The 24,608-nt window shown below is 44.7% G+C and overlaps 1 protein-coding gene across 3 annotated transcripts; it reads right to left on the bottom strand.

Moving 5' to 3' along the window:
- Positions 1-1,108: 1,108 nt before the first annotated feature.
- Positions 1,109-24,537, bottom strand: LOC125769066 (helicase domino). 3 transcript variants are annotated; one of them, XM_049437491.1, is made up of 17 exons: positions 24,326-24,537; positions 23,204-23,313; positions 22,862-23,119; positions 22,170-22,795; positions 21,828-21,999; positions 21,521-21,734; positions 18,826-20,144; positions 17,788-18,728; positions 17,326-17,512; positions 16,692-16,828; positions 16,423-16,609; positions 14,819-16,324; positions 13,422-14,321; positions 12,630-12,854; positions 6,059-6,094; positions 2,552-5,788; positions 1,109-2,009 (listed from the first exon to the last, which is right to left on the bottom strand). In XM_049437491.1, exons 2-17 carry the CDS (start codon positions 23,300-23,302, stop codon positions 1,206-1,208), a joined length of 10,848 nt encoding a protein of 3,615 aa, XP_049293448.1. In that variant the 5' UTR covers positions 23,303-23,313; positions 24,326-24,537; the 3' UTR covers positions 1,109-1,205. The 3 variants fall into 3 exon arrangements, with proteins under 3 accessions (XP_049293448.1, XP_049293446.1, XP_049293447.1); XM_049437489.1 differs by having other exon boundaries at positions 22,170-23,119; XM_049437490.1 differs by having other exon boundaries at positions 21,521-21,731; positions 22,170-23,119.
- Between the last annotated feature and the right edge of the window lie 71 nt (positions 24,538-24,608).

Genomic DNA, 24,608 nt, shown 5'->3' with positions numbered 1-24,608 from the left:
GTACAATTTGTTAAACCGAAAATGAACAAGTCATATTTTCGCGTGGTGTACTGACAAATTTTACTTTCGTTCGAATCCTAATTTGGACCTTCCCCCCATTAACGCTGGAGATTGTCTATAGAAATGTCCTTTTCGATTGCAATTGTATAGCCCCATCTAACGATTCTTCTGTACATTCTAAGTTTCGTCACGATATCAAAGTACATAGACAGCAGTTGGAGATGAGTTTAAAGAAAAATCGCCAATTATCTATTCGCTCTCTAGCTATGTTCAAAAGCTTTTTAAGAGCTATTTACTTTTTTTTTCAATTTCAACACTAAAAAACAGATGTTTAAAAGCGATTGTACAATAGATCCAAGAAAAAGCGACGTGATGCATATTCTTTTCATCAAATTTGAGAAATAATGTAAAAATACAGAGGTAAGAAAAAACGTTTCATCTTTCAAAGTAATCAAAAATTCACAATTTAATTTATGTTGAGCAAGAAAATTTCCCAGGAAAGAAAAAAAACCGCGGGACCACAATCAATTAATTAACGTTTCAAATGGGCGAACGAATAACTACATGGGAATGATTTATGATAGTAATAAAATGCAACTAGAACAAGAAGAATCCATCACACGGGATACTTAACACTTTGACAGCCGCACACTACGCATTGTTTACTTCGCTGGTCGCCGGCACCGTTTGCGCCGTTCAATGCACGTCTCGCCGGCTTGGTTTGTTATGATCAGTATCTTCTTCGTATATCCGTAAATAATTAACGATTTAAAGCATATTACCAGTCCGAGTTACTTGAATAAAAATATGTTTTTTCATTGCATGGAGCCCAAGGTTTGACCCATTTAAAAAAAACACAAAAATCCATACTCGCGTCATTACACCACTGTGGTGTGATCGGCTTTCAACCGATGTGTTTACCATCACACCACAGTGGTGTGATCGGCCGTCAAAGTGTTAATAATGGATCAACTTTCGGTTCAAATTTTTTATATCTGTTCTCCGTTGTTTGCATTTTTTCTCTTTCGATTAAAATCAAAATTATTCCTCTTTTGCTTTTAAATACGCCCGATTCATTTTCTACTCATCTTACAAACTAAATTACCAATAATCTCACAAACTTTTTATTTTCTCCTAACCATACCTACCATAACATTAATTATGTAGCAATTTAGCTTTTCTTTACGCCTTTCCTACACGTTTGCTTACTTCGCAACATTCGGTGATTGCTTCTTTTTTATCATACTCACTTGTGGCGATTGTTGTCCGGACTGTGTAGCGTTTGTGGCAACACCGCTACTATTCGGACCACTAGCAGTAGCGGTCGAACTTGCCACTACTACAGCGGACGACACCTGTGTGGTGCCGGTGGAAGATGCAGAACCAGACCCTGGTGTAGACGCACCGACGGTGGTAGACACGGTAGTAGTACCACCATCGACAGAAGCCGCTACTGCCTGCACAATTCCTGTGCTGGTCGTGGTTATGTGTTGCTGCGAAGTATTTTGCTGTTGCAGTGTCAGTACCTGCTGTGCGGCGGCACTAACCTGTGCGGAACTTTGCGCGCCTGTGCCAGGCTGGGATTGAACTGGACCGTTGCCGGTTCCGGCAGCGTTGCTACTAACACTGACAACACCACTTCCTGCAGCAGTTACGGTAGATTGGTTAGGATCGGTACCAGTACCTACCACCGTTTGGGCTACGTTCGTGGATGATGTTACGGCCGTGGCAACCACTTGTTGCTGCTGTTGTTGTTGTTGCTGCTGCAACTGTTGCGGCTGCTGAACCGTAACGGCCACTAGCGATCCACCGGGAGTCGTCTGCAGGCGCACGGGACTAGCATTGGAACGGGCCGATTGTTGGCTTTGTATCGCATTGAGAATTACTTGCTGCTGCTGAGCGGATGTGGTAGCTCCCGCCATTTTAATTGTGCCGATATTCTGACCCGGTACATGCATCCTTATATTGCCGGCAGCGATTGCTTGCGCGGCGGAGGTTGCTGATACCACCTGAAACATAAAGTTGTATGTTATTTTTTTATTGTAGGAATAATTAACAGGAATAATCTGGTCTAGAAGGAATTTAAGGAGGATATAGTTAAGGAGCGGAGGTTTTCAAGAGAATGTGAGGCAATACAGAATTGAAACTTCCAAGATGCCTAAAGGGTAGCCAACCTTGGGAAAGACCTCCAAAGACCTGGTCCAATGTGATCTCTTGTCGTGGGAGTTGAAATTACTGAGTAATACAGCAGATATCTGACCAATGAACAAAACACCTCAGATATAACGAAGGTCAGAGAATGCACGAATAATTTGATTTTATTAGATCATGGCCATTCTGATCACATATTCAATGTGGTGAATGAATGTGAGACCAATATCGGACCATACACTCAAGTCCTTAATAAGCGAATTGGGGAATAGTGAGCAGCGAAAGTTGCAAGAGATAAAGACACAGACAACAATAATAGAGGAAATAGGATATCTTTAGCATATCGTAGCAAGCAATCAGGAAAGGATGTTACACATAATTCACTCAATGAAGCACTTACCTGTATCGCCTGCCGATTGGGCTGCTGTGACACGGAAACTGGAATCATGCGGCTAACACCAGTCTTACCGAGCACTATCTGTCCACCGGTTTGATGCGCGTGGTGTATGACATGCTGCACCTTCTGCATCGTCATCGTCGTGCCGGATGCGATATTTTTCGAACCCTGCAGAAACAGCTGCGTCGGCTGTACCGCTTTGCCGGCGACGTGCGTTATTTGTGCCATCTTGCCCGCACCACCTTTACGCTGCTGGGCCAAAAACTGCTGCTGTATGTGCAGCTGCCGAACCTGGCTCTGGTTGCCGATCGTTTTGAGCTGGCCCGGTTTGACGTGGGACAGTGTCATGCCGGTTGCGGCCACGGTACCGCCGGACGTTTTCACCAGTGTCGCTATCTGTTGCCCACCGGATGTTCCAGCCTGCTGTACCTGCAGGTTTGCCTGTGCGAAGATTTGCGCCTGCGGAATAATCTGTTTGTTGTGCTGCTGTTGCTGTTGTTGTTGCTGTTGCTGCTGTTGTTGCTGCTGCTGCTGGCTAATGATTTGACGCTTCACCATTAGTTGCATCTCGTTCTCCGTTACGGGACGTGTGATCATATGTTTCGTGCCACCGAGTTGCTTGATGTACTGCATCCGCGGTGGCTGTCCCGGAACGACCTGCACAGTTGCAATCGTGCTGCCGGTACCGGTTGCCACGGCTGTCGGTGTCTGTGACACAATCGTACCACCGGCAGCCGATACAACCTGCGTCACGGCACTGCCACCCGTTACGGTGGTTACGCCGGATACCTTCTGAACCACGGCGGTACCACTGGCGGCCGAACCAGCGGCAGCAGTTGCCTGCTGTACCTGTACCGTCTGCCCAACGGTACCGGTCTGGATGATGTTGCCCTGAATGATGGCCGGGCTTACGATCGTCGGTTGACCGGCAGCAGTTTGCAGTACGGTTGCCGTTGCACCACCGGCCGTTGCAACCTGTGTTGCCGTGCCCGGATGTAATACCTTAAGCTGCTGTCGCATCGGTTGCGGCCGATAGAATTGAAACTGTGACGTGTTTACCGGCTTACCCGCACTCGTTACCGTACCGACCGAGATGGATTTGGCGACCACGCCGGACACCTGCTGTGCTCCCGCCATAGACAAACGCAGCTGGGCGGTTTGTAGCTGTGCCGGCGTTAATCCACCACCGAGACTGCTCACACTGACCACGGTTGGGCTCTGCGAACCGGAGCGCTGGTGCAGTACCACCTCCTGCACCGTCCCCGTTGGCGTCACAATGCGCTGAGCGCGCAAGGCGGAAGTTGTTAGGGTGGTTACTTGCGTTGGCTGTATAGTGGCACTGCTGGCCGCACCCGTCGTCATCACGCTACCGAGCTGTGCCACCGACACGACCTGCGGTATCGATTGGCCAGCTATCTGGCTCACGATGGAGGATTGTGAGGCTTGCGTAATGGTTGCGCTGCCAGCCTGCAGCAGCTGCTGTGACGATTGCGACGGCTGATGGATCGATACGATCTGTGGCTGAGAGGGCAGCTGGACCGTACTCACACCGGACATGGTAGTGACGGGTGTGGTTAACACGACCGACATTTGCTGCGGTTGTCCCGGCTGGCCGGACTGCTGTGCGTTGCTGCTCTGCTGTGCGGCCACCTGCGCCAGCTGTTGCGACAGTAAGTTCTGGCTTGCCGGGCTGGCAACGATTGCTTTAACGATCTGTTGCGTTTGCTGTTGCTGCTGCTGGCCCGGACTGGCACAGATGTTAACGACTGGCTGGGCAGCACGGCCCGCCTGCACGATGGTAGCCACGGTCGGGGTAGCATTCGTTGTTACGCCGCACACAACGATTGTGGCTTGCTGTAGCCCTTGCCCTGTCGCGCTAGTTGTTATTTGCTGACCTTGCACGGTCGCTTGCTGTTGGGAAATGGCGTGCGCTTGAATTTGTAGCTGCTGCTGAAGTAGATGCTGGGCGGGTGTTGCGACTGCTACGGCCTGTACCGTTGCTGCAGACGGTTGCTGAGCGGGTTGTTGCTGTGCCTGTACAACGGTTTGTACGTGCGACACAGCCTGGTGCTGACTCGTTGCGATCGGTTGCACACCTACGATGGTAGTTGTTACAACTTGCTGCTGTTGCTGACCGGACGCTGCTACGACTGTGGTCTGCGAGACTGCATTACCGGCAGCAGCCTGTTGCTGTGCATTCTGTTGCTGCTGTTGGGCCTGTGCTTGCTGTTGCTGTGTTTGCTGCTGCTCCTGAACGACGGTCAATTTGTGTTTTTCCTTCAGGAATCGCTCAGCACGTCGCGTAGCTATTTCGACCGGTGTCAGTGGTGTATCGTACGCGCTAATGCCATGTTTAACAAGCACCAGCGCATGTTTCGGATTCTTCATTGCCACCGGCAGTGCGTTGGAAAGTGATGATTTACCCAGCGCCGGTTTTTTACCAAACGCCGTCCGTATGTTATCGAACTTCTGGCGCATCAGCTTGATGAAGGAACCGTTCGCATCGTTCGTGTACAGCTGCCCGGTACGCATGGACCGTATCTGTTTCGGTGGCGAAGAGCCAGCGGTTAATGGTGGCGAAGAGGACGACGTCGTGGGCGACTGTTTCTGTGGATTTTTGTTCTTTTTCTGCTTTTTCGGACTCTCGAGCAGTTTGCCCTCCTCGCGCGGCATTATGACCGATTCGTACCGATAGCGGCACTGCTTCGGCAACCGATAGGTGCGCGAAGTTTGATTCACAATGTCCGCCACCAGATCCCAGTTCGGCACGTGACCGGGTGAGATGAGCATCAGATTCAGCGGCAAACCCTGCAGGTTCTGTATCACGTTCAGGATTGCCATATCTTCGTACACCGTCCATTCCGGTATTCCACCTTCCGGTTCGACTGGTGGTTTCATCGGAATCGTGGTCGGTTTGATGGCCAGCATCGGTGGGAACGGTTTGATGATGCCCTTGTACCTTTGCAGCTTGTACTCCTTGCGCAGCTTTGCTATCTGTGGCGTCGGTCGATCGAACAGCGAGCGCGGTGCGTAGTACGTATCCTCGCGCCGTATCTTCGGCGGTCGACGTCCATCCGGATAGAACCCGGCCTCCGAACGGCTACGTTTGTAGTCTTTCTTAACGTACACGGGCGGAAGATCACCTTCCGGTATGATGTCCGCTGTATCGTACAAAAACGTCAACGAATGATCCACGTACAGATCGTTATCATCTTGCGGCGGCGTTGGTGGACACCACATCTGTTTGTTTTTGATAGTGTAGAAATATTACATTAGCAAAGGAACAAAGTCACCCTTCTGTTCTACTATTCCGTACCAGCTTTAATGAAACAGAACTCATCTTTTAAGAGAAACAATAACAGGAACAATGAAGTGTATCATTGCTCGATTAAAAACCATTACTTTGCTAACTATATGAAGATACGCAAAGATAAATTAAAACCAACCAACTAAAGCTAGTACTATTGGAATACGTAAAACAAAATGGATAAGACATTCTCTGGTACTCACCGGCATCTTCTCCATCGTGCTATCCGATATCCATATCTAGAGCATTTCCGTGGCATACACACACACACATATTGGAAGAGTGCGCAATAGTGAGAACAAAACGAGATGCAGAGAAATAGAGAGAGAGAGATAGAGAGAGGGAGAGAGGGAGGAGAAAAGAGAGATATTACAAATCCATACAATTATTTTGTTAATTTTGGATTGCCAGCACAGCGCACGTTACGGAAGCGACAATGGTGTGGATCATATGATATGCGCACAATCATACACAATTGTCTGTCGTTCGGTAATGCGTGCAGTGCCGCTATTTAGCTGCTGACTAGAGCAAATCTTGTCTTCTTAATAAGTTTCTGATGCTTTCGAAATTTGCTAACATTCCGTCTTCGTATGATAGATTAAGTTTACGATTCTTTGCTATTGTTCCGAAATCCAGTTCGCACACAATTACTTTATACAAATGGAATTATTCGTTTTATGTTTGTTTACAGTTTTTTGGAACATTTTAGACTGCTTTTTTGGCTTTCTTTTTACTCGATACCCGTGTGGACTGGCGTTAATTTTTCGGTTGCCCTATAATTAATTTGCTTTCGCAAATGTCACCACAAATTACATTTTAAATTTGAATTCAAGACTTAGTCCGGACGAACTGACGGCAAAGCTTCCAGCTTCCACTGTTATACCTCTTATCGATTTTTGCGATTTGCGATCTTTCGGTTTTCGCTTATGCTTTATGTATACATCATTCGAAAGCATCAGAAATTACAAGAAAAAATTAACAAAATAAATCATCCCCTTGCTGTTTGTTGAGTTGTCTGAATAATATGTGTTGCTTATATGTACGTTCGTAGGCAAATTGCTATATAGAACACATTTTTGCTTTGTTTTACACTTCTTCATGCCATTCCCAAGTGACCCAAGTCTGTTCCAGAAAATTAAACTTCGTATAACGTGCAATAACATATTAAGGCTCTTGTTTTTTGTTTCGTTTGTTCCTTATTTTTGGTGCCATCAAGAAAAGAAAATTCCAGAATCCACTGTACACAGGCACAGCGGTGGTTCTGTGTGTTCATATGTTCATTTTTTTTTTCTTTATAAAGCGCGATTGGAATAATAATTTTGTTTGGGTCATTTTCATATACGGTATCAGTAGGAAACAATTATCAAGAACGTACAATAAACAGCAAGTTATGGTTTTGGATTTTTATCTCGTCCTTACATTACTATTCTTAATCATCTCTCTCTATGTATTTCTCTCTCTCTTTTTCTCTCCATTTAATTGTTTCATGTTTTTTGCTTCAATTCGTTTTATACTTTTGCGTTCTCGTCGTATTTGCTGCTCTAGATACAAGTATATTGATACCACCACCAACCAACGAGTTCTCGCATTCACACGGTAATGTTTACGTGTGCGTATGTTTTTTTTTTCTTTCTAGGATACTCTGCCGTACCATGGTATCATCTGTTTTGAAATTTGGAGCACCGTTTACACTTCTAACCGACGAAGCGCCGAACGATCTCTTCCTTTGTGACACCAAAAATTGATCACATTCATGTTAAAAGAAAACTTTCACATCGTACATCGAGGAGCCGTTCTGTTAAAGTATGTTTTAGTTACTTTTGTTTTTTTTTCAATCGCACTCTTCTTACATCACATTGGAATGAATTTATCAACTCAGCATTTACTCAGCAAGGACAATTGTTTATTCTATTAATTTTTTCTCGCAAACTTTCCCTTCACATTTGCGTATGCTTTTGTTTTACTCTTCCACATATTGCAATATTGTTTTCATCGAGCATATTTTCCCTGGGATATTGTTATTTTCGTTATAGTGTTACTGCCTGTTTGTTCATCTTTTTTTGTTTGTAGCCTAAGTTTATACACAAGGATCATTTGTGTGTGTATGTGATTTTAGTTCGTTTCTAACACATTCTCACTATTGCTCACTGATTGGTTGTATTTTGTTGATTCTTATGAAGTTGAATGGTATAATGCAAAATATTCTTCTCGTCAGTAGTCAATCTTTCCGCCAGCGATTCTTTTATGTTACAGTCTGATTTGTTCTGGGCATTTTTTGCTGTTTGTGTTTTGTTCATTTAGGCAGCAAAGAATAATGATGTACATTTTTATCATTTTACCATTTGTACAAGGTTTTGAACAACGAAACAAATTGTGTGTCTCAAAATATTGTCTGATGCAAATTGTTATGATTTGTAATTAATTTGTATTAATTGATAAATTTTGTTACGATCCAAAAAAAGACAATGTGGGCGCGGATTACTTATTGTACGTCAATATGCATCTTTGAAATAGAATCTTCCTCTAAATGAATCGCTCTGCTCGTCTAGTCGGGTACAGTCAAAATTTTAAGTTTTAACCGAAACGTGAACTCTTTGAATAAGTGAATTCAAACAACAATAAACAAATAGAATTACTTTAAAAAAAAATCCCCAGCTTTCGTACTGAAAATTATGAATCTATAGCACGGATAGAATTTCGCAACAGCTCGAATTAGTTCATTTGCTTTTATACGGTATATAGTTATCCATGTCTTCATTCGGCAATCGACAAACAAGTTCAGATAATTCGCGTGTATGAAAAGATAAAATGTTCATAGAGGTATTGATCTGTACCTTGCGTTAGACAGGTAATTATTATGTTTCTAGACTGTACACTTTAGAAATAATCTCGTGATTGTTTCTTATTCTACATATATTTACATTATGAAGTATGCGCTATCAATACCTGCTACAACATATTCGGACGAAGATTTGCAATCTTCCAAACACAAGCTGTACACGTTATTGTTGGGTAATTTAAATCCTTTCTTCCGAACGCAATCAAAATCGAAATGTAGCATTTCTTCTAAACCACAATTACCCCAACATATTAGTGGCGTATCTATGTAAAAAAACGAGCTGCGTACAAAAAACGCATACACAAGCGATATGTTTGATCGACGTTCTTGACGTGATCAGGAACGTACGAGGATCAAAACTCATATTAAAGACTATTTCTGCATGTGATAGCATAGTGTAACCAAACGGATGAAAAGGATAATTATGATGATAGAAATAAATAGTGTCGACCGCTCAATGTACATTAATAAATGCTATCACAATTAAACGATACACAGCGTTCACATTACTGTTGCATCATTTTTTTAATAATGAGACAGAGGGTGCAGACAGAGCGAGAGAGCGCATGTTACGGTACGGAAGGGTGAAAAATTGTACTTATTGATTAGACGGAGCATTATTTCAACAGATCAGGACAGAATTTTCCGACACAATATTGAATGAATTACGGGGCTGACCTCTTATAACACGAACACTTAATCGTTGACCATGTTAAAAGTATTAACTGACAGCACAGAAGGGTATCCAAAGAATGTTGTAAAGTCGCTTATTAACAACTTTGCTTTAAAAAATACCATATCCATGTCCCTATATTTGACGTTCTTGGCATTTCTACTACAACTGATGGTCAATATTGGCGTGAAAAGGTGATTTCAGAACAAAACTTTAATAAGACGAAACCTTCCACAATTCTGAACATTTATAGTTACGTCTTAAGAGATATAATTGCCCTAAGAACAATGTTTCGAAACAATTCATAATAAGTTAGGGTAAGCATCATTACATCTTGCTGCGGAACTGAATGTCCAGGTGGGGCGTGGGAGTTGTGTTTGTAAATGGTGAATGAAACATAAAAAATATACCTAAATAATAACACATTTTCTATCGTGATCGTCGTCTTTGTATAACAATGTCTACAAATGCTTTCCACTTACAAAATAGTTACTTTTTCCCCCATTTTCTTTGCCAACCAGTGTTAAACAGTGGTAGTAGAGCGCAAGCAATCGTCAAAGTTTGAAACTGCCCTTATCAATGTAATAAAATTGTGATGTTTTTCGTTTGTTTTGCATGGAAAATATTAAACAAAAAATATACCACCACTACCATGCACTTTCCATGGGATAAGGGAAACATTTTTTGAACATTAGTGCGTTCAAAAAGGCGTGATTTGTGGCACGGTGAAAAAGCCGAATGAGGTTGTTCGTGTTATCCTTTGTACACGATGTTCAACAAACCGTTCGTGCCATTTTGTGAGCGCTTAGAACTAATTGTTGGTAACGTTCGTGTCTTTTGACGGTCCGATGGATCAATGGCAACCCTTTAGGGACGCATTTATCAGTGTCTAACATTGGTAGTAGAACGCATCATCAAAGCTTGAAAATGCCCATAATAATGCACTAAAATTGAAATGTTCTTTTTTTCTGCATAAAAAAAATTAAACAAAAAATATACCACCATAGGCAAAATGTGCACTCCCACAAAACAAGGCCATTGTAAAGTTCCACCATCAAACCTCACCATTACCCAGTGGGTCGTTTTCTTCATGAGGCTCGCAAAGAATAAGCTCATCCTCCGAATCGAGTGACTTACTGGCCATGGAAGCTGGTTGCACTTTTTCCGATTTAGACTTAGTATGCTCTTCACTATCGGTAACATTCATCTGTGAATCACAGCTGGAATGATTGTGCACGGGAGAAGAAGATTCGTGCAGCTCATTTACTTCCCCCCTACGGCTGGTTCCTTTCGTTAGCCACCCATCTAGCGTCCGGTTAGGAGACGCCGCCGCATTGGGAGACGTTACCTTTCCACCCACTTTCGACAAACGCTTCAATTTCCGAAGCTTGGGATTTGTAGGCGTTGGCGTACGAAAACCATCGTTCACTTCTGGTACTTTCTTCGCCGGGTTGGCGCTTCTTAACAGATCGTTTACAACAACCTTCAAATTTCTCACCACATTATCATTCACTCCTGTCGAGTTGACCACTTTCCCCGACGGACGTTCATCACGAATCGGCAACTCAGAGCTATGATTCGAATCATGATTGCTATTCAGTGCCGCTTTGCTATCCTCTGACAGTTTTGAACTATCGGACATTGGAGGTGAATCTTTTTTGTTGCTGTTTGAACTTTCGCTTTCATCAGGCAACGATTTACTGCCACTGTCAGTGGTATGATTGGACTGTTGTGAAAGTTGTGGCGTTTTCGATCTACTGCTACGCCTGTAAACCGGCAGCATGGGACTGTCATCTAAAGTCCACAGATTAATCTTGACTGTACCACGCGAACGCGTTCGTGGCGTGGTTTTAGTCGCACTCGACTCATCCACATCGTCGGACGTTTCGTCGACCGTAAGATCACCGCTTGAAGACACCATGGATGAAGTTGGCGTAGCATTCGGTGTTTTGCTTCTGCCATCAAAAGATCGAGCACCACGTGAAGTAGGCCTCGACTGTTCCTTCACATTACTGCCTCCAACAGTCGCCAAAGCATCTTCGTCGTGAGGCATTCCCGTACCAGCGGAATTAATGTAGTAATTGTTCATCTGATTCGAATCTGAATCGGGCGCATCGTTCGAATCTACCATCACATCCAAACTGCACTCGCTATCAAACTCATCAAGCGATTTCAATAATGTCGCCGTTGTCACCACATCATTACTAACACGATCGCGTTGCTGCTGTTCGGTAGATGAACGAACATCACCGCTGCTAGCTGACGAACTAGCAGCAGTAGACGCCGCAGTTATGTTCGATGAATCTGCAGCACTATTATTCTTTGCCGCAGAACCAGAGCCTTGAGCTTGGCGTGGGAGCTTTACACGCGAATTGCTACTATTGGTAACGTTCGCTTTCGGCGGCTGTTTAAGATTAATGCTACCCTTCTGTATTGCCGATCCTAACACAGTTCTAGGCGCTACGGAGGACCGTCTTGACATTCGTCTGACAGCCACGATGGCAACCTCTTTTCCAGAATCAACCCAATTTCCTGCTTTGGCAGCTGTGTTCGGTTTTTTGGATTTCTCCCTTTTTGAAACGGTATCCTCCAACGGATCCACCTCTTCATCCTCTGTACCGTCTTCCGGAGTTTCTATCGCTCCCGAATCGGAACCATTTTCCTCGAGCAGAGATTCTTCCTCACCTTCCTGCATCGTTGCATCAGAGCTATCTTCATCAGCCTGTGCTAAAGATGCTCTTGCATGACCCCGTCTGGCTTGTTTTGTGTTCGGGGAATTGTCAACGTTTCTTGCACCACCTTTCACTTGACGCAAATTTGCTGCTCTGCCTGTCTGCTGACGGCCTGTATCGGCAGATTTGGAAACTGTTACATGATACTTTCGTTTGCCCAGTACAGTGGCGCCGGATTTGTTATTAGCTACACCTTGCCTTATCGTTACCCCACCCGATTGATGCTTCTGTTGCAATTTTTGCCTTACGGACGGCACCACCCTTCTGCTGTTGAATGTCGAATTCTGTCCAGGTCCATGAAGCCCGCCTTCGCTTCTACTACCAGCAATGTTCGCTTCATCGCACTGGGATATCGATGACACTTTATGGCTTCTGCTGTTAGTTCTTGTCTTTAGCGTCCTTCCGTCATTGTTAGTCAATGTTGTCAGTGTCGCAACCTTCGACGGTCGGTCATTGGGGCGCATCTTGCGCAAACGCTTCCTACTACTACCACCACTAAGAGCTCTATTACTAAGATGAGTTTTATTAACCTGATTTTTGGCATCCTCCCGGGAGAAGGTCAGCAGGTCGGCATGTTCCTCGGCTTCGCGCTTCCGTGCCGCTTCCTCGTTGCGCCGCTGCTCCGCCAAACGGTTCGCCTCCCAGTCGCGTTTCTGCTGTTCAATCTCCTGCTCTACCGCTTTCAACTGTACCGCAGTCCAGGTACCTTCGGTGTCCTCTACAAAACGCATAGCGTAGCGCTCGACAGGACTCAACTTCAAACGAAAAGAGGAAGCGAAAATTAACTCCAAATACACATTTTTACATGCGAATTGTTGTGATCTACTAGTGTCAAACGGCAAGGATGTATTTTTTGGTACCAATATGCATAGGATGTATGAATCTTTGATGGCACTCGACTACGGAGCCATGCACCGTCTGAGACGTCATTGGGATATTCTATACCAACCAGCAACAATGAAATGAGCCATGCTTCTTCAAAGTATTAACCCAAATCTTCAATCCATAAGGACTGTGTTACTTTGCTAACGTTGGAAAATCATACAACGGTATATGAGTTATAACAGTTTAAAGTTACACAAGCGAACTCTATAGATTTCATCTTATTGATACCAAAGTGAATAAAATGTATGAATCTTTGATGGCACTCGACTACGGAGCCATGCACCGTCTGAGACGTCATTGGGATATTCTATACCAACCAGCAACAATGAAATGAGCCACGCTTCTTCAAAGTATTAACCCAAATCTTCAATCCATAAGGACTGTGTTACTTTGCTAACGTTGGAAAAGCTGCGCGAAGTTGTTATACATAAACGTACCTGTTTAATTAGATTCTGAACTTCCTTTTCCGCTTTGCTCAACTCCGGCTCCTTGCCATCAGCATCAACCACCGCCAGTTTGTCTTCATCGATCGGAATGTTCTCATCGAACTCGTCCAAATCGGCCGACGCTTCGGCTTTGGCAAATTTAGCCGCCTGCACGTCCTGGTCATCCTCTGCCGCAGCCAGCGCCGATTCAAACACATTTATCGCCGATTTGTTGCTATCAACTTCGCCCGCCGATGGTAACGGTACGGCAGGCGCCGCAAGGTTCGCATTTAAACGATCCTTCCGTTCACGGTCACGATCCAACACCTCGGCCAGACGTGCCGAGGCATCCTGCTCCGCATTATCGACCGTGAACAAATCCTGAATGGTGGTCGAACTCTTGAAGTAAGCTGTCGTAAAATTGCCGCCCTCGATCGCTAAATCGCCGAGAATGCGTTTCTGGTTTGCTTTCTTCAAAATGTTTTCCTCGATCGTTTTTTCGCTCACCAGCCGGTAGATGTGCACGTCGCGCGTCTGACCAATCCGATGGCAACGATCCTGTGCCTGTGCGTCCATCGTAGGATTCCAGTCAGAGTCGTAAAATATCACAGTATCGGCGCCGGTCAAATTAATGCCAACGCCTCCGGACCGGGTGGACAAGATGAAAGCGAACATGCGCCTATCGTTGTTGAAGCGCTCCATCAGTACCTGCCGCTGTTCCACCTTTGTCGTACCATCCAGCCGCAAATATATGTGTCCGTGGTAGTTTAAAAACGCTTCCAGCACGTCGAGCATACGAGTCATCTGCGTAAAGATTAGCACACGATGTCCTTCCGATTTCAGCTTCTTCAGCAATCGATCCAATGTTTGCAGCTTTCCACAATCGTACTGTATTAAACGGGGATCCGGGAACTGTGAATGAAAAAGTACAGCGTGTAAGACGTAACTTCCAGCATCTGGCAACTCTAACACATGTGATTTCACGAGACAAAACAAATGTTGCATCACAACAAAAGCTGCACAGGATAGGTTCCGTGTAAAACCACATAAATGATGCTCGTAACTGTATGTCAGTTCCGTCGATTTCCTGCCATATGGTTAGGAAAATGACGATTATACGTCAACAGGAAAATGTCAAACATGTTCTAGCTCCGTTGCAAAAACCGTTTCGAAGATAAACTCAAAACGATTGATTAAAAGAGCAAACCTAACCCAATCACATCGGCAACAACATCTGTTTCATAAATAAATATTCCGCTTTAAGGGGAGATGAACGCTCAGAAGTTAGAAAAAATTGTCTTTTATACGATTTCGATACGAAGACATGTTTATATATGTCTTTTTTTAGAACAACCTAACTGCATTATCTCCCCTTAATAAAAGATTTAATAGATCGCGTAAATGCTTACCTGTGTACTCATGGCAGATATAATCGGATGCAACAGTTGGATGGCTGGCTGGATTTGTTCTGCCATTGTTGCCTCCCAATGTTGTTCGGCATTTAGCTTAGAAGGATGCGGATGAGACACTTGCAGGTATGGCGTTGGGGCACACACAGCAGGTACAAAGAGGACAAAATTTGAGATCATCGCACGCAGTTCATCCGCCCGATCGTCAATCGTTTTGATCGCTTCGGAGAGACTCCAGCTCGCGACTAGTGCCGCACTATTGCTAACGCCTCCTCCATGCACCATCGTTGCCCGCCGTGTATAATACATACCGGCAACGCCGAACGGAATGAGCTCATTAGATCGCTGTAAAAACTCTTCCTCGATCAAAGCGCATAACGTTTCACGCAGATCTTTACCGTAGATTGGTGCGGCATCGCAACGCTTCGCATTGATGCGACCTAGCAGCTCTAACACTTCTTTGCGGCGCTCTTTGCGCGATTCTTCGATGCATGCCAAGTAGAACTCGGTCCGTTGCCGTTCATCCATCTCTGCTGCCTCGGACGTTCTGCCCGTATCGTTTTCATTGATTTTTGAGGAAAAAGAATGTTGTTTTAATTCCTTCATAATCGTTGCGGCTAGCGTGGATGAGATTTGCGTTTTTTGACCAACATTTTGCACCATTCGACTTCCGACGCTCGCTGTCGTGGGGGGTGGTGTGGTTGTGTTTAACTGTACCCCCTTGGATTGCAACGTTGCTATTCGTTGGGCCGGAATCATACTGATGCCACCCGCCGAAACCGATGAAGCGGGCCGGTGAAATATCGTCTGATTATTGCCACTTACTGCTGGTTGCAGCCGTCCGGTAATGATGTAAGATTGGGACGTGTTCGTACCTAATCCGCCGGATGCTACCTGAGGAATGATCTGCACAACTTGACCCGCGTTCAAACGGTTCTGTTGTTGCTGTGCGCCGCCCATCGACATGAGACTGGCGCTACCACCACCAATATCACTACGTTTGCGCAAAATTAAACCGGGCGACATACTTCTGCTGGTGCTTATTCCACCTACAACACTGTTGCCATCTAGTGCTGCTGATGACGTCCCACCTACCATCATTACCACCGTCGATGACGCTCGCTTCCGTACGTCCATTATGCGCGTGTTGATTCCCGAACCAATGAGTGATGATTTTTTATCTAAGGATGCTTCATGATTTACAAGCGGAACGAATTTCGTTCCTTCAGTCTTCATTGCTGGACTGGTACCTACGCGCACTCCCGTACGGACACTGATGCCGGCACGATTACCACTGCCGACAGATTCTTGCACGCGTACGTCCGGTATGCGGACGTGCAATCGTAGCTTCCCGGTGGGACAGCGTGGCGGTGGCAGGGGCGTTGAATCGATTTCTTCGATCAATCGTTTCGGCATGCAAAGGTGCTGCGTCCGGTGGGCTACATACGCGGGCAGCAGTAATTCCAGTTGTATTAAAACTAAATTTAAGGAAGACAGATCAATTTGCTACAACACAAGAGGAGAGGGAAATAGAGAAAAAAAACATTAAATTCACTGGAATGGTATGAGCTGACAAAGCAGCTAATCGATCGCTGTGAACTTACAGTGAACGGATCGTAGTTGAACATGTTGTAAACGAGTGAGGCCGTCTTTATGCTTATACCCTCCATGCGAAACGGTGATATCGTCGGTCGTTCCTCGAACATGTTCGGATGGTTACACACTTTCCTTAGCTGCATCAGAACGTTGATCACACTCAGCAGATTGCCGGAAGCTAACGTTTCTCTCGTCCTGCAAAGTAAGTTCAACACAGAACTCTCCATTAGCAATTTGAGGGGGGAAATTTACTATTCACTCCTCACAATACACTCACTTTGCTCGACTCATAAAGTCATCGTAGAGAAAACGCTGCCGCTTGGATAATCTACACATTACTACGTGTTCGTACTTTTTCGGCATTTGCTTTTCCACTTCCGACTTTAACCTCCGCAACAGAAACGGTCGTAGAACCTAGACAGCAAACGAGGAAAAAATATCCAATATTCATTAATATGTGACCGGGCCCAAAGCAATAGTATAAGTAGTATTAATTTAAATTATTATTAATTCATGTAACATTATGATTATTCACCACCGTAACCTCCAGAAACAAAACGGACGAACAGAACAGAAAACACCACAACACGCAAACACAAAAAAATAAAATTAAATGAATTTTATCACCCTGACACGAAACTTTCATCAGAAATTTGTTGAAGAGTTATTTTCTTAAACTTAAATTCTAAAAACCAAAAAAAAAAACAAAACAACTTCCCGTCAACATCGATATGTAAATGTGTATTAACAGAACACACTCCACCAAAAAAACCGAAACAAAAAAAAAAACACACACATGATGATGGAACCGTAAAAACGCTAACAACCGCTTGAACACCGACGGTAGAAGCATCCATTTTAGATATGATGCGTAAATAATCATAATATTACATTACGTACAGGGTACAGACCTTGTGAAGGCGCTTGATAATCGTCTCATTGTACTCGGAGTTGCCTTCAATCATGCCAGTCATCGGGTTCGAGAACCATTCCTTGAATTCGCGGTGCGATTGAAATACGTGCGGCATCAGAAAGTGCATCAGCGACCACAGTTCCATCAAATTGTTCTGCAGCGGTGTACCGGTGAGTAATAATCGTCTGAAAGTGAGGGAAAATATAAAATCAGCAATGTAGAACCCGCGAAATACGAAATGAGAGCAATCTCACTACTCGGTACTGAATTGTATCAGACAAATGCCTCGTATAAAGTCATCTTGATAATGGAAAAGTTTCTCTAGAACAGAGTAACAGCTCCAATCAGATTGTTAAACGTAAATTTGTTATCATCATGTGGAAAAAGAAGAAGTTCGATTTGGAGATTGCTGCTCTTAAATAACAATTTAAAAAAAACCTTCAAAACCCCGCATACTCACTGTTCAGTTTGAAAGTTAAGAAGCAGTTGCCAGCGTTGAGATTTGAAGTTTTTGATGTTCTGCGCCTCATCCAATATTAGATACTTCCACTTTTTTCGCCGAAAGCTTTGATGATCCTGTATGACCAGCTTGTACGACGTGATGCATACGTGGAACGCGTTCACCTTTGTCCATCCGGTTCGCTTCAGCTTCCGCTCCTTTGGCGTACCGTAATACGTTAGTATCTTAAAACCCGGGCACCACTTTTTGAACTCCATCTCCCAGTTCAGCATCACCGAGGACGGTACGATGATCAGATGTGGACCCCAGTTGCCCTTCACGCATGCCAGATGCGCTAGCAGCGATATCGTTTGAATCGTTTTGCCCAAACCCATCTCGTCTGCCAGAATACCGTTCAGCTTGCGATCGTGCATCGTTACGAGCCAATCCAACCCAATGTGCTGGTACTCACGAAGCGAATGTTTCAACAGGGTGGGAATCGGCGTCACAACGCTGGTCGAGGAAAGTGTATTGCCCTTGGGTTGAATACTTTCCGCGATGGCTGCCGCATCGTTCAACATATCGTCTTTATCGCTTTGACTTTTGCCGGATGCGCCCGAGCCCGACGCCGTCACTGCCGCCGAACCAGACTCATCGTCTAGCAGATTCTTCAAGCCGAATGTTTCCTCTTCCGCTTCCATCGCTCCTTCACTATCGTCCGAATCTTCCTCACTGATATCGTCCTCGTCGTCATCAGACCCGGTCAGCCCTTCGCTATTATCATCATCCTCCGATGGTGACGAGTCGGACATTGGCTGGCTTCGGGTTCTTCGCCGTTTCCGATTCCTGGTCGACTCCTCTTCCATCGTATCGTCGTCTGAATCGACATCCATCTGTTCGCCCGCGGGAGGAAGATGTTTGTACTTTGCCATTAGTTCCTCGATACTCATCTCATTATCAGCCTGTTGTCGAAAGTTGATAAAACATAAATAATATGTAATTAGTATTATTTACTCCACGCGCAACTACACCCGCATTCGCAACACACTCATTACTTACATTCAATTCATCAATTTCCTTCTTATGATCTTGATTCCGTTCCGCCTTTTCCTGCTCCTTGATCGTATCTTCGTAGTCCGTGCTATCTTCATCGGCACTAAAGTCTTTGTCAGCTTCCTCATCTTCTTTCCCAGCACTTTCATCGTCACCGTCGTCATCGTCCGGCTCGGATAACACAATTTTATCACGATTTTCTAAATAATCTTTCGGTAGGTTCTTCAGAAAATCGTCCAAATCCATTTCGGACTCTTTCTGCAGGGCGGCCACCTCATCTTTCGTACCGTCCTCCGCCTCTGCCGCCTCAGCTTTCGCGATCGTTTCCTCGTCGTCGTCCGAACTTTCCGCCTCCGGTCGAAACTCATCGTCCGAACCGGTAAGCCCGCTGCGCAGCGGCGATGAAATGCGGGACGAATTTAAACTTTCCGCTTTACTACCGGCGGTTAGCGTGCCCATCGGTGTCTTGTTCATGCCCTCGACCAGCTGCTGCGAGTATTTTTCCGTCTGATCGACAATGAAGCTGAGTTGCTGGTCGAGAGCTTTCTTCCGCTTCTCGTCCAGCTTTGTCTGCTGCTTGTACTCGACCAACTTTTCCGCATTGGACCAGAACGTTTTGATTTCCTTCGCCACGAACGCTGCTATTCGCTTCAGTTGCAGTTCCTGTGCTTTTTCCGCCCGCTGTGCTGCTAGCGCCTTGTCCTGGAAGTGTTTCTGTACCATTCGGGCACACTTGCGCGCACATGCTTTCTTCCATTTCCGTTCCTGGGCAAAATCGGCCGCAAGCCAAATCATTTCCTCTAGCAGATAGTCCCAGTGTGCTTTCGGTCGTCCCGGTTCTTGCACCTTCGGTAAGCGTTTTTCCGTCCATAGTCCTTCCTTTTGCAGTTCCTGTACACGCTGCATAACAAACACCTCCTGGCGGGCTTTGTTGGTGTATTGGTCGGCTCCGTTGCTATTTCCGCTCGAGTTGGCAGCCGCAAGTTGTTGACCGGCCAATGTTCCAGACGTTGCATTGTTGCTGCTTCCGTTACCAAGCCCAGGTCCGTTCTGCTGGATGGTATTAAGGCTCCTCGATGACGATCCTCCAATACCGGCGGTGCTGCTAGTCCGATTGCTGGAAACGGTAACACCTCCACGAATGCTTGACAAGTTCGGCCCATTCGTTCCACATGCAAGGGCCGGTGACGTGTTTCCGCCTTCAAGCAATTCGCTCTTTACAATATGCGCACCAACGGATGTGGAAATTTGTTTTTTTCTATCACTGGTTGAAGTTGCTGATGTAAGACCAATACCAATTCGGTCGGGAATAATCGGCGTACCACCTTGAACAGAAAAATAAAGAAACAATCATATTTTTAAGCCGAGATATACACGTTTGAATATGTAGTAAAGTAAAAGCAAAATGTAAACCAAACAAGCAACTAAAACAATTCGCCACCATTGAGTGTGAAACACATTCCGAATGAGAATTATTTTACGATTATTCATTACAAACGACAGCCATTCTTATTTTGCGTCTTATACTAAATAGATGTTCGGCGAAGCTTCAAGATACACACATCGACGAATCTAATAGAAAGCTAACAATAATTATTTTTGTGTTCAAAAGTTAACAAACTTAATCGTTCTTTAAAATTGCTTGAAGTAGAACAATGCATGCGTTCAGAACATAAAAATAATATACTACGGAACATTCCATATTCCCCGCAAAAGCGTAAATAAAAAAAAACACATACATTTTTTTTAAATATAAAAAATAAACATACATTTTGCAACGAAATTGTGATAAAGCAAAAAAAATGAAGATTTTTCTTTTACTTATATTTAAAAGACCTTATGTGAAATTAACATGCCAGCAGCGAACATCTCTTGCCAAGATGCAAAAATTTAGCAAGAATTACACATCGATAACATATGCTTTACCAGCATCCGCTGTACACAAAAAGGTCAAACTCATAACAGATACAAATGTAAGCACTAGAAACGATGTAACAATTTTAGGAAAGAACACATCAACAAAACAGCTATCGTAACAATCGGTAAAGAAAAAGAAAAATAGTTAAACAAAGGTGCGCTCTACCTGGCACCAGAAGTTGCGAGGAGTTTCCAAGTGCAGATGGAACACTAATTTGCCCAAATACCATCCCATGGCGACCACCCTGCGGTCTACCGGGCACATGTCCTACAATCCCTCGAGGGTTTTTGGGAGAAAACAACGGCCGGGCGGTAAGGATATAAGGTTCAAGTTGAAACGGGTGAGAATAGACACGAAAGGAGAACGAGAAACAAAACAAAATGAATCTTATTTGTTTTACAGTACAAACGTTTGAGCTCAAACACAATTAATGTTGTTTTTTTTAATGGAAAAGTTTTGATGCTGGATTGATTATACAATTAAATGAAAACTTAATTGCACACAACCAAATTTAGTATGATCAATGGTTAAACAAGTAATAAAACATTAATTAAATCCATTGTCAAGCTTCACAAACCGAAATGATTCCGGGTGACAACATGGTTACATTGAAGATATGCTCATGTGCTATAAAAATTAATCGAATCTCCTCCACACATCGCTAACTCCTATACGAACGATCTTAATTTTTAAATCAACAAATGAGTTTGAATACGATCAATTTTTTTCACAGCATCCAACACCCAAAAACCAGATGGACCCAATATGCATACTGAACATTACCTTGCTGACTAAGTTGCGCGACGGCGGCAGGCAGGGTGGTCGAAACGGCAACCGGTGTTGCGCCCACACCGGGTATTTTGATTTCCGCTCCCTGTGGTAAACCAGTCACAGTATCATCGCCACTACCATTACCACCTGCCGGTGTTACACTACCGACGATGTTGCAGCTGCTACCGGGCGTAGTAGAAATGCCGCTGAGCGAACGGGTTGACTGCTGAAGAGAAGCATTTGATTTTTTTTATCAGTGCATGTTGAATTCTGTACGCTTGGTAGAAATTTAGTAGAAAAGCAGCTTCTTGATGCTTACCTGCTTCAGTGCTTCTCCGGCCTCTTCCAGATTGCTAGACAATGGTTCCAGCTTGTACGAGCGTATGAAATTTGTAAATGCGGGCGTTGGTGGCTTCTTTCTCCATACAGGATATTCCATCATATTGCCGCCGGTTTGAAGAAAAAACAGTTCGGCTACATGTTCATTGTATCTGTAATGTACGATAAACACATTAATATTTTGCACAATGAAAATTTTTTTTGTAGTTACATCTGTTTGAATGTGGAATAGTGAATATCACTGTTTGTAACATCACACGAAATATCTCTGATGCCATTGATGCCCCCCCGAAACAAAACGTTTGAATAAAGATACACTTACCTCTCTTTGATGCTGCGTAATCGCATGTACTTGTGTTCCAGAATTAGTTTCTTTAGAACGCTGATGTCATGCTCTGGATCCGACTCAAGCTTGATGCGCTTTTTCGATACGACCGTGGCAGAACCACCGGCAGCTGCTGCAGATGCAACGCCACCAACGGCCAATACCGCTGGGCCTCCAGCAGCAGCCGACGCAAAGGATGATGCAGTGTTTGTTTTAGTGTACAGTTTCCCCACCCCACTCGTTCCACCAGTTCCCTCACTAGCCCTACCGCCCACCTCTGTTACACTACCCGTACTCTCGATTCTGCGCTTCTCCGCCACAACAAACGTACTTTCGTCGCCAGGAACTTCACTTCCACCAACACTTGCACTTTCGTGTTGTGTACTTTGTAACACCACTACACCACCACCACTGTCACCACTGGCGAGGGTTCCTCCTCCTCGTCCTCTTCCTCCGCCCTCACTTTCAGACAAACCACTTCCTGTTCGTTCACCACCCGGCGTACTGGTAATGTTAGCATTATTAGCCTCAACACTGCCACTGGCACTACTGTTAGCTGCCGTGCCGCTAGCACTAATGACGTTTTTATGTTGCTGTTGTTGCTGCTGCTGCTGCTGCTGATGCTGGAGGGTATGAGAAGGAGCCGATGACAATTGATGTACGCTAGATGAATCTGTTGCGATATTTACGTTGCTGCTAGGAGACGGCTGGTATGTCGGCGACGATTGCTGCGGTAAACCTTTGCGAGGTGACGACAATGACGATGACGTCGATGTTCCGGCAGGCTGCATTTGCTGACCCTGCTGCTGTTGCTCCCGCTGCTGGTGGTGGTGCGGCTGTTGTTGTTGCTGCTGATGCTGTTGTTGAGACTGTTCCAGTTGCTGCTGTTGGTCTTCATTTAACGAGCGAGACATTGGTATAGTGGAATCGTGCGTGCCAGTAGTTAGCTGCAAATAGAAAGAGAAAGTGTGCGAGAACGGGCGTAACATTAGCATTTGAAATATCGATGTATGGAAAATTCCATTCCTTACCTGGACAGTATTACTATTAGTTGATGTTTTTCGATGAATCCCAGCAGGAAGGGCCAGGTTTCGACCACGTTGCCCTCCCGCCGTATCGCCCTCATTCATTTTTTATACATCTGTAAGGGGAAGTGAAGCAAACGGAACAACGTGTTAGAATCACCGCGTACAGAAAGAAGCATAAAGAAATAGCTTCCAGTAAGATATCAGACAAATGCCTCGATTGTAATCTTATTGGCATATCCGTCTTTCCAGAATGGTATTACGGATCGCTCATTACAAAAATAAGTAGAATGTTTCATCATGTAAAATTTCCCTATGATTTGGCTTCCGCATCATATATTATTTTTAAATAGCTAAATTTAATAAACATATCTTATTAATTACATCGATAACAAACACGGAAGGATTGATAGTTTCCATCCACTTACACCGTTTACCATGAATTAATTTTTCTTATACCTTTGTAAACAAATCATAAGGCAAACCACACTCTCGGACACCATTCAAATGCAAGCCGAAAAGCCGCTCGGCGAGGCAGCTGTCAAACATTTATACGCGCCACATTTCCTCTCTTGCTCATTCTCAAGCCAAGCTAGCGCGATGGTCCCATTCCGGTGAGGCAGTTGGAGTGGGAAGAGCGCAGACAGGCAGAATGAAAGAAGTCAAAATCATTCCACACTTGCGTTTTTTTCTGGTACTGTAATCTACCTCCCAGAATGGCGGATGCGACACGATGCCGAGATTTTTTTTCATGTAGCACTATCGAAGCACCCTTTGCTTAGCACACGTTCACCATCACGCACGAAAACGAGAACAGATGCTATATTCACCGGTGTCCCGACCGCATCAGCAGTGCATGGATTTCAACTACAAAACCGTTACAGAAAATGTATGCAAAAATTCGATTTAATTCCCCTCTCCACCAGCGAATAAGTTATTCCATATTTTTTACTTTATCTTCTACCCCATCGCGCAATCGTATTCCCATCGCTGGGAGCGTAAGTGCTGGACCCGTGTAAAATAAAACCCCAGCGGCAGCCATCTTGCTTTTTCGAAGCGAATCTCTTTTCGGGCGAGTCCGCCCGGGCTCTTGGGTGCAGTAGGAAAAACGCGTTGCTTCATGCGTACCTCAACTGGAAGGCAATTTCGATCCCAAGCGGAAGATTAATGCACTCATTCTATGTTCGCACCAGCACACAACGCACTACTACGTTACGCCGCATTCGGAAAAGATAAATTTCGCACTTTTCTTTGTTCCTGGTGAGGCAGATTCTAATTTTCTTCTCACACTCTCCGTATGTGCGAAACTAACGCGACGGCAGAAAATGAATGCTTCTTTCTTTTCTCTTGCTTGTGCTGCCGGAAACGGTAGTGATGGACATGCTTCGCATCGGTACGATAGTTCCTGTCA

This window comes from Anopheles funestus, chromosome 3RL (genome assembly GCF_943734845.2).
Source record: "Anopheles funestus chromosome 3RL, idAnoFuneDA-416_04, whole genome shotgun sequence".
Taxonomy (NCBI): Eukaryota; Metazoa; Arthropoda; class Insecta; order Diptera; family Culicidae; genus Anopheles; species Anopheles funestus.
Note: the sequence above shows the minus strand (reverse complement) of the source record. Positions and strands in the feature narration are given on the sequence as shown.